Source organism: Penaeus monodon, chromosome 17 (assembly GCF_015228065.2).
Source record: "Penaeus monodon isolate SGIC_2016 chromosome 17, NSTDA_Pmon_1, whole genome shotgun sequence".
Classification (NCBI taxonomy): Eukaryota; Metazoa; Arthropoda; class Malacostraca; order Decapoda; family Penaeidae; genus Penaeus; species Penaeus monodon.
In genome coordinates this window covers 42,447,281-42,457,280 of record NC_051402.1, presented here as the reverse complement: position 1 = coordinate 42,457,280, position 10,000 = coordinate 42,447,281, and the positions used below count along the sequence as shown (strand labels likewise).

General features: G+C 37.8%; 1 protein-coding gene across 9 annotated transcripts in view; it reads left to right on the top strand.

Annotated features, from left to right (window-relative positions):
• The window catches only part of LOC119583773 (serine/threonine-protein kinase 11-interacting protein-like), a 23,161-nt gene that overhangs the window by 13,069 nt on the left and 92 nt on the right, over positions 1-10,000 (top strand). For 2 of the 9 annotated variants that reach the window (XM_037932442.1, XM_037932440.1), the window contains exons 17-27: positions 453-596; positions 2,363-2,497; positions 3,256-3,381; positions 3,622-3,765; positions 4,332-4,504; positions 5,097-5,194; positions 5,381-5,553; positions 5,836-5,985; positions 6,408-6,556; positions 7,213-7,371; positions 8,965-10,000. The exon at positions 8,965-10,000 is cut by the window's right edge and continues 92 nt beyond it. In XM_037932442.1, the coding sequence (XP_037788370.1) occupies positions 453-596; positions 2,363-2,497; positions 3,256-3,381; positions 3,622-3,765; positions 4,332-4,504; positions 5,097-5,194; positions 5,381-5,553; positions 5,836-5,985; positions 6,408-6,556; positions 7,213-7,371; positions 8,965-9,408 (1,895 nt within the window). In that variant the 3' untranslated portion in view covers positions 9,409-10,000. Of the gene's footprint in view, positions 1-452; positions 597-2,362; positions 2,498-3,255; positions 3,382-3,621; positions 3,766-4,331; positions 4,505-5,096; positions 5,195-5,380; positions 5,554-5,835; positions 5,986-6,407; positions 6,557-7,212; positions 8,714-8,964 lie in introns of those variants that run through there. The other 7 variants (XM_037932446.1, XM_037932443.1, XM_037932449.1 and 4 more) reach the window with 5 other exon arrangements.

Here is a 10,000-nt window from a genome sequence, read left to right as displayed (position 1 = left end):
TATGTGTATAATTATTTATATATACATACATATACAAATATATATTTGTGTATATGTATATATATTTATCACATAAACAAATACATTTATACATAGGTATGCCAACACTCGAGATCTTCAACACTGGTTGAACAGCATCAGGGAAGGGGTTATTATTTGGTTTGCAGATATATAGCCTGATTTGTGTTTTCTGTGTGATTTAGATAATATTGTGAATATTGCCTCTTATTAGATGCTTTAATTGTGAGGGGGAGGAGCTTCCTGTTTGTCCTTATTGATCTGCAGAGTTAGCAATTGCATCTGAGGCTTGTTTCTCTTTAGGGAGCCAAACCAAAACATTCCCTCATCTATACGTACAGTTCTTTTGGATTCTGTATGCACCCTGCAGTGCATACAGTGAGTGTTTTAAGAAGTGTGTGAGAGGCTGACTGCCTTTGATAATTAAACTGCAGATGTCATTTTAGAAGAGGAGGGAGAGGGACAGAAACCGCCCTTGCCTGCAGTGCTCAATACCGACGCCCGAAGCCCAGCCAATTCTCCGAGCATCAACCACAAGCCCGAATTGGCAACAAATATGCAAGAAAGCAGCTCTTCAGGTATTTATGCTTGCTTTAGTTATGCAATGCTCTGGATTTGCGGTCATGGAGGTGATGGCTTTGCCTAACACTGTTTTTTATTGATTTACTTGTCTTTGGTTATTCATTTATATGCTAAGGTAACCCTTTCTTTCTCTTTTTCTTTATGTCTTTCTTTCTTTTTTTCCTTTTTCTTTTTTTTACTCTTTTCTTTCTTTCATTCTGTCTTTCATTCTTTCTTTTTCTTTTCTTACTTACTTTATCTTTTCTTTCTTTCTTTCTGTCTTTCCTTCTTCCTTTTTCTATTCTTTCTGTTTCTCTCTCTCGCTCTCTTTCCCTTTTTTATCAATTTACTTTTACACTGAATCAGCCATGCAGTCTGAGAGCTTGAGGATTGCATGGGCACCTTTTGCCTTGTTAAATACCTGGTTAGTCAGACACACAAATTATAAATAAAGATTAGCTATTCGTCTTCCACAAAATGCTCCAAGGAGATTGCTTTGTTTACATAAGAATTTATTTACCTGTATATTACTGGAGAACATGTGTAGGAGAGGTGTGTGTTTTAGTGAGTTTTTGATTTGTGGCTTTTGAGTTTTTCCTTTTCTTATATATATTCAGACATGTAAAAAAAAAAGGGTGGGTGGGGGGGGTTAAGGTTTTGCTATCTTTGTAAGTTTTTTTCTTCTTTTCTTTTCTATGTACATTTATATTTCACTAACCTTTATGTATATTATAGGTAGGGGCATATACCCTATAGAAGCACACATTATTATGTGTAAAATAGTTTATACATAGTAAACTTTTGTGTGAGTGTGTGTGTGTGTGTGTGTGTGTGTGTGTGTGTGTGTGTGTGTGTGTGTGTGTGTGTGTGTGTGTACAAAGGTTATAGTGACCAGTCTGATAGTCGTATTGGAAAGACAGGCCGGACTGACTATGTATGATTGTGGAGGTTGCACAGCACATCCCTAATTCAGGGAAGACAAAAGTAAGAGCAAAATCCAGCTCAGGAACCACAGAATTCCCAATTGCTCCTTCCATTATCACTGCCACTGCCATTAATCCCAAATTAGGAGAGATGCGAAGAGGAGTACAGTGCAGGGGAACAACACAAAAAGGGACAAGACTGCATAGAAAAATATGTAGAGAGAAAAAGAAGCCAAGAAGGGATTTGCAGAAGTTATATTCGTGATGAAGGATGATAAAAGGGGGAAATATCCCAGGAATCAGGAAAATAGACATACAATCCAGGAAGCAGCATAGAACATTGAGCTTAATAAATCTAAAAGGAGCAAACAGCACAGCATCTCCACTCCGATGCAGATGGGAAAATTATTGTAGGTCATATTTAACAATGGCAGAGCTAATGAGGAGTAAGATGTTTTAAGTGCTGTGCAGCCTGTGGTTGTATGAAGTTATCATATTAGATATTTCCAGTTAGACTTATCATATCCAGTTGCTCTAATGTTCAAACCAGAACCTGAAGAGGCCAGATTATATACTGAATTGTCTTTGTGTGTGTGTGTGTGTGTGTGTGTGTGTGCTTTTATTTGTTTTCCTAATGTTTCTTGCAGATGCCCAGATTTTTTTTTTTTTTTTTTTTTTTTTTTTTTTTTTTTTTAGAGAGAACACTGTTTATTATTTAGGAAGTATACTATGTACCCCAGAATGTATTACACAGCATACACTGAATGATAGACCTCTTAACCGCATGAGAGAAGGACAGAGAAACATATCATAATTTCTGCCCTATTAAACCCTCCTCCCTGCCTCCTCCCTCCTCCCAGGTTCCATGACAGGGAGCGTGTGCACAACCTACGAGAAGACGGGCTCGGCCCCTACCTCCCCCCTGAAGCTGTCCTCCCAGCAAGCTCAGACAGATACGGTAGATTCTAAGGACAAGGGAGAGGAGAGCAGCCACGGTACGCCTCAGCGGTATTTTAGAGCTTAGTTCTTACGCTGCGGGTGTTGCAAGCGGGGGAGAGGTTCGGGTTCACACAGGACGGGGGAGTTTTTTTAAGGGTCATTCATGGTACGGGTTTTTCCAGTTCAAATGATACCCTGTGCAAGGGTACATGTTCGTGGAGGTTGTACAGTCCACTTCAGAGGATGTGTAAGAATTTATATTGGTAGTATTATATTTCTTGCTTAATGACAGCATGCACTTTGAGTTCCTTGTGTCCCTGAGTTCATTGTGGTCAGTTTGTGGTGCTCAGAACCTAAATTATCCTTGTGCTCAGAATGCTTTGGAATGTAAAGTAGGGAGATGGCTAAATTTCTATACGTGTGTAATTTTTCCCTCTTTAGGTGGAACATTTTCAGAGAAAGAAACCAGTCAAGCGGATGACGTTTTCTCATCTTTCACGTTGGTTTTTAGTCATTAAGGAGTTTTTTCTGTATAAGGGTTTAAATATTGTGCTATGGCTAAGATATGGGATACCATCTGCTAGTGTTGTAAATCATATAGGGTGAGTTTATACTGAATCATAGCACCATTTTAATACCTTGAATTCTGCTGTTCATAGGCCTGAATGGAACAGTCATATTAAATCTAATTTCTAATGAATCTTCCTAATCTGAATAATCACCAGAGGTTATTTTCTATAGATAATTCATAAGACTGAATGTCCGCTAGAATTTCCAAGAATGCAAATTAATCTTAAATTCCACCTGCTTCTAGATTCATCGAACATGTTATACAAAACAGCGGAATCCTCTCTCCAAGTGTCTATGGCGATAGCAGGCACTTCCCCGCACTCTGCTGGAAGCTCCCCTCGCCTTCTAAGCTCAAGCTCTACAAGCATTGGTGAGCCTCTCCTCGGTGTCTCATGGGTTGTGGGTGTATTTCATTTTTTATACTTTGATTTACTTTATTTAATGTCTTTTTTTTTTTATGTATGTGTGCATGTAATGTAAGGAATTACAAACTGTGTTATTTTTGCATGAACAGATACATTTTTGAATGTCTTTTTGCAAATGTATCAGATCATAGTTTTTTGGGTAATCTTCACTGCTTCAACTGACCCTATAATTTTTCCTCCTCAAGACACAGTTAAGAATGGAACCTCATCGCCCACCCTTCACCACAAGGGAGTCATGACCAGTATCCAAGGCGACCGAACCTTGAGCGAAGGGGTTGAACAGAAAAGCCTGGCATCTTGGGTGCAATCGTTGCTACACACATTGACAGGTGAATATTTTCTTCTCCTCCTCCTCCTCCTTTGTCTTCTCATTTCTCTTCCTTCCTTCCTCCTCATGCAAATCCTCAATGCAATTAGGTCCTATTATCAGGATTATGTTTATATCTTTGGGAGCAATTCAGTCTGAAAATAGCATCATTTCCATACCTGCAGCAAGTTGGTGCTAGCTACCAGGAGTAAAAAAATTGTGTAACAATAATCCGTGCAAATGTTCACACGAGCTGAGAGTGAGCACAGTGAAGGCTAGCAGATAACAACTTTCCTTGTTAAGTTGCTAAAGCACTTAATTTTATTAAGTGAGAACACATAAAACAATTGAAAAGACCATCTCATTCACAATGAAAAAGGAAAACAGCCTGCCATTTTTTGATAGGTCAAACCTAGCAGGGCCAAATAGGAGTCTGCATACAAGTGTGACCAGCCACCATCATGGCACATAGGACTAGGAGTCAAGAATATAGTCAAAATAATGACGATGAATTGGGAATAATACACAAATAAGAATAGCGATACCTTAGCTATAGCATAAACTTGATACTGATACAATCTTTGGCAGGCTACTATTGGCCTTGGTGGGAAGAGGTGGAGAGCGTGGCAGGAGTCGAGAAGAGCGTCAACCCCATCCGCTACTCGTACGAAGACTTTGCCGACGTGGACCACCGGCTGAAGCTCCACTGCGATGTCATACTGTTCCATGAGCCAGGAGAACAGCTGATGGGCCTAGTGAAGGTGAGAAAAAGCGTGGTTTTTGTAGAGTGGATGCTGGAAAGACTTTTTTCTATCTCTCTCTCTTTTTTGCATTCTTGTTTTCTTTCTTTTTTTTTTTTTTCCTTTTTTCTTTCTTTTTTTTTTTTCCTTTCTTCCTTTCTTTTCTATTCCTTCTCTTCTCTTCCTGTTCTCTCACATTACTAAGCCAGTAAGTCTCTCTGGTTCTGTGGCTTACCAGATGATACCACGTATTTGTCATTAACTCTGCCTTGTGTTGTGTGGCACAGGGGTAGCGTGCTCTTCCTGACCTGCATTCACTTCCCACACTGCTAGTGGATGGTAACCCAGCCATTCCTTGCACAGGGGGGGAATTTAGAAGCAGACAGACAGCCTGTCATACTGAGCATAAGAATAACCATTGGAACAAATGGAATTAACTAAATTATTATTATTATTATTGTTGATTCTATATGTTTAAAGAATATTGAAATATTCAGTTTCTTTACCATAAATTTGCATTCTGATTAATTTAACAGGAACTTACTGGGTCATTTATTAGGAAGAATAAAACATTTTTCTATTTTTTTTGTTTTTCATGTCATTCTTTCCACAGGCTGTGCTGCTTATTCAGGGCGGAAAGAGAGAGTTCCAGGGTATATTGGCTGTGTCTAACAAGAAGCTGTATATATTGGAAATCGTTGCTCAAGAAGAGTAAGTTACTTTTGTTTAGTGCAAAAATCCTCCTTGTGAATTTTATATTTTTATTTCATCTAGTTTGTTTAGCTTAGTGATATCTCACCCCACAACACTGCTAAAAAGCTTATCTTTGTTATGTATATATGTTAGTTACATGCCACTGTTTGTTTAAAGCTCATGGATCATGTTCGAACCTTCCAGCGACAGCCCCCAGACTTGGCTGGAGTTGAATTCGTGCCACAGCCTTAGTGAAGTCACAACAGTACACAGCCTCTATCAACGTCAGGGCCTTGCGCTGAGTGTGGCAGACTCCATTGTGTTGGTTTCCCTGGCTGATTCGCACCGTGCAAATTGCTTTTTCAATTTCCTAAGCGGTGGGTAGCAGGATGAGTTTATGGAGAAATATGTAAGAGTGGTTGTAGAAGTTTTTTTTTTTTTTTTTTTTTTTTTTTTTTTTTTTTTTTTTTTTTTTTTTTTTTTTTTTTTTTCATGTTTCTCTGTAAAGAAGGATAGACAGTAATTAGTTATAAGAATAATCGCAATAAAGATACACATACACGAGAGTAGATAGCAGATGTGACATGTATGAAACTCCCCATTCCAGCTTTGCCTTTCAAAATGCACAAAGTGACAAAATGTTTCACTAAATGTTCCAGAGACCTTAGAGGAATGCGGAATCAGCCCTAACATCCAGGAATGCAGCCCAGCACAAGAGGAAGTTCTTGCGGACATTGTGAGGGAAGCCGTTACCCCGAGCGAAGACGAGGGTTCGCTCTCCATCTTTGCCATCGTTTCCCTTCTTCTTGGTAAGTGATAGTTTGTTTTCCTTCCGTCTCTTCTCCTTCTTCACTTTCTCATTTTAACTTTTTTCTTCTGCTTCCTTCTTTGTCATCTTTTTCTTTTGTTTCTTTCTCTTGCCTCCTCTTAGTCTTTTTCTTCCTGCTCCTACTTTTTTTTCTTATTCCTATTCCTATTCTTATGACCTTTCTTTTTCTTTTTTTCAACTTCACACTTTTCCTTGCAAAGAAGAATGTAATAAAGTTTGGCCTGCATGTATATTTTAAGAACATTCTCTTCTCTCTTTGTATGTAAATTTGCAGACATTGTGATCATTGGTCTACGTAGTTCAGGCATCCTAAATTTTTTTTAAGTAAACAAAGAAATAAACTGATAAATGTGAAGAAAAAATCAGTGATCTTCAGTTCCTAACAAGTTGTGAAACCTCCAGATGGCGGCTGCAGCGAGAGTCAGTTCCTAGTGATAACGGAAACGGACTTAGTGATGTTCCATGCTGACTTGGAGTGGTATTTGCCCCCCACGCCAGCCTGTAAGCTGAAGCTGAATCAGACGCAGAAGATAGCTAATATAACTGCCATTGTAAGTTGTTTTTTTATGATGTGCAACTTTTTTGTTGTTGTTTTTGTTTTTGTTTCAAGTTGTGTGCTGTTGTTAGTCCTTTTCTTTATTGCTGTTTTGTAATATTTTGTTCATTCTTTTATTTTATGTGTGTATTTTTAAATGCAGTTCTGTCAAACAAACTTAGATTAGACAAGTTAGGAGGACCCTCACACACCCACACAGGCTTGCTAGATGACACTACATCACATCCTCTGAGGTTATGAGGACCCCCACATCATATCCTCTGAAGTTACAAGGATCCCCACACACCGACACATGCTTGACAGATGACACCATATCACATCCTCTGAAGTTATGAGGACCCCCACACACCCACGCATGCTTAACATATAGTACCACTCACATCCTCCCAATAGTCATGGAGTGAACTTAGTGAAAATGGCTGCCTACATGTTTCATTAAATGTTCCAATAAAGGGATATCTTGGGACCCCAACAACAAGTTTTCCATCATGCCCGACACTCATAACTATGGAGAACATAAATTTAAAGATAGAATATACACCTTATGAAAGACCATTCCCCTTTTTACAATATATCATCTCATCACCGAACATGCCGACCTTACACAATATCCTTTCTTTTTTCATTTCATTTTTCTTCCAAATTTTACAGGAGGTGCACAGTGACAGCCACATTGCCCTCCAGTTCTTGGACGAAGTGACAGGAGCCGAGTCCTCGTGGATGCTTCACGTCACGTCCTCGGTTGCCGCCTGCCACATCATCCAGGCCATCCGCACTCCCTGGAGCCAACTCTTCAATGTCGATCTTCAGGTGACCTACCACAAACGTAGTCAGGATCAAAAGCTTATTAGAGTAACTTAGTGGTTTATATTTGATATATGGAATGGAGATTTATATATATATATATTGTTTTACAAATGGTGAAGTGAAGAAGAAGGGAAAGACCAGGATGGGTTTAATTCAGTGTGTCTTGACCTAACTAGATATTTTCTACATTTTCCTCTTAATTGTCTTCAAATACTATGATATTGGTGTATGCTAAAAGAGAAAAGATGAAGCCTTAAATGTATGCTGACAGTTGATTCACGTTTTATTTTTAATTACTATTTTGTTTTGGATTTTTAGCATGGAGTTTTTCTCATCCTCATTTTAAAAGAAAATCTGCATGCTTACAGTGTTTTATTGAGCTGTTGACTCAATGAATGCATGAAATTTAAAGTAGTAGTATTATAAGAAAAAATGATACAGTAATTGAAAATAAAAATGGCAAGAAAAAAGGAAATTCACGAGGAAACTAGAATCTGAGAAGAAAAAGTTCTTTTTGATACATATATATGATGATTGATCAAAAAAAAATTAGAATGTAATTTTTGAGGCAAAGTAGAGATGGTTAATTTCATTATGAAAACAAATTCGCGGGGGAAATAGTTGTTCTTTCAGTACGTGTATTTGTTAATAGTATTTAATCCAAGTCTTTGCTTTGAATATATATCATACATATCCAATTGTTTGTTACCTTAAATTTCAGAAAGGTACGTAATTCTACAAACTGTAATCATGAACCTATTTTATTGTGTCACGCTCCTATCTGATATATGAAAATGGACGAGATAGACATCTGCTTATTATTTCTCCACTATTTATGACTTCAGCGAGGATTTGTTTCTATGGAATGTGAATAAGTATTGCAAAGGGAGTTTGTACTTCATTCTTTCATGTTCTTGAATCTGATTGTTTGATATATTTCCTAATTCCAAAGAGCAAAGAGAAAATAATAAAAAGAATCTTTACCCAAGAGTATGTTTATTGTTGTGTTTTAATGCTCCTAAATAAAATAAATAAGGTCTGATGTGTGTGTTTAAGTTCGTAGACGAGAGCTTCCTAACCTAAACTTCTGAACGTGAATTTAAGAATTTTTGTTTTAACATGTGACACATTATTAAATCAACATTTTTATGAAGAGTATACATTTTTATATGTTTTTCTGTATATTTTTTCTGTTGAAATATGCATTTGTAAACTAGTCCAGTGCCTCCATCTGATGACGTTTTCCTGTAAATTTTTTTTGATATTATTCAGACATGACTTTGAGTGCCTTTACTTTAAGGAAAAAAATTTGTATTGTCACTATATATAAATATATATATAAGAAGAGTAAATTTTCTTCATTACCAAACTTGTGTGTCCTTCACCCTCAATGTGAGATAAGAACTCACCTCAGAGCCTTAAAACCAGCAGGTGGTACTGGACTAGCCTCTTCTAGGTAGGTTTGTTCCTTGGTTCCACACCTGATATAAACTGTGCTGGTCTGAGAGCCAAAGATGCAATATCCTGACAAACAAACTGCCGTAGGACGTCGTCTCCGGAGGCGAACTGATTTGACGATACTCCGTTTCCCAACAGGATTTCATAGGCGTGTACCGGACGAAGGAAGGGGACTTGCTGAGCATGACGAGGATGCTGACGGAGAGCGTCTCCCAAGAGGGTCAGAGGGAAGAAGTACAGGAGGGCAAAGGAACACAGCAGGCAGCGCGAGAATGGTACCAGGTGGCAGCTATTCCTGGAAAGCTCAAATACGATCCCAAATACCCCATCCTAGGTTACAGTGACTTAAGCTCCCAAAATGTTCATGGTGAGGGGGGTGGCGATGAGATAAACCAATACGAGACGTATGAAGTCGAAAGTGAGAAGGACATAACCAGTGATTGCTGTGTCGAGGGCAGTGTCACTATGAATAAGGAAACAAAGGAAATGCCTAATGTATATGATGAAACTATAAAAACGGCCCCAGTATTTGAGGAGAAAAGTAATGGTGACTCTGCTGTGTTATTTAGAGATGTTACATAAAGGTAGTGTGCCATTTTTGCTTGTGGAATAATCTAGTTGATGCCTTCAGAAGTCATACAAAATTTGCAGCATAAAATAGCAGCTTGCAGGGAAATTAAGTGATCCATTTCTTAGATTTTTTTTTTAATCATTATTTGTGAAATGGTTGCAAAAAAAAAAAAAAAAAAAGAATTATAAGTGATAATTCCTTAATTATCAACTCAGGGTAAGGATGGTAGCTATTCTGTGGTAGTGAATGAATACTTTTATTATGATTTAGAAAGAAATATACTAGTTATATATTTTTTCAGAGTTGGTTATTTTTTAACGTATATATATATATATATACATATACTATTGCTTACATGCCCCCAGCTATTTTACATCTTGAATATTTTCTGGTAAAATTCACATGCATTATATACTTGCTTATGAATGTAATGAAAAAGATAAAGGATGCCAGCATATAGTGCCATAAGCTTTAGCAAGTCAGTGCCAAGGTTGCAGTCGCACTAATCCTGTTCTCTTGTTGGGAAAAATAGTCACTGAAAGCTGTTTCCAAGGACAAGAGGTTGATGCATTTCCTCCTTGCTTTCAGTGTTCATGGCTGGGA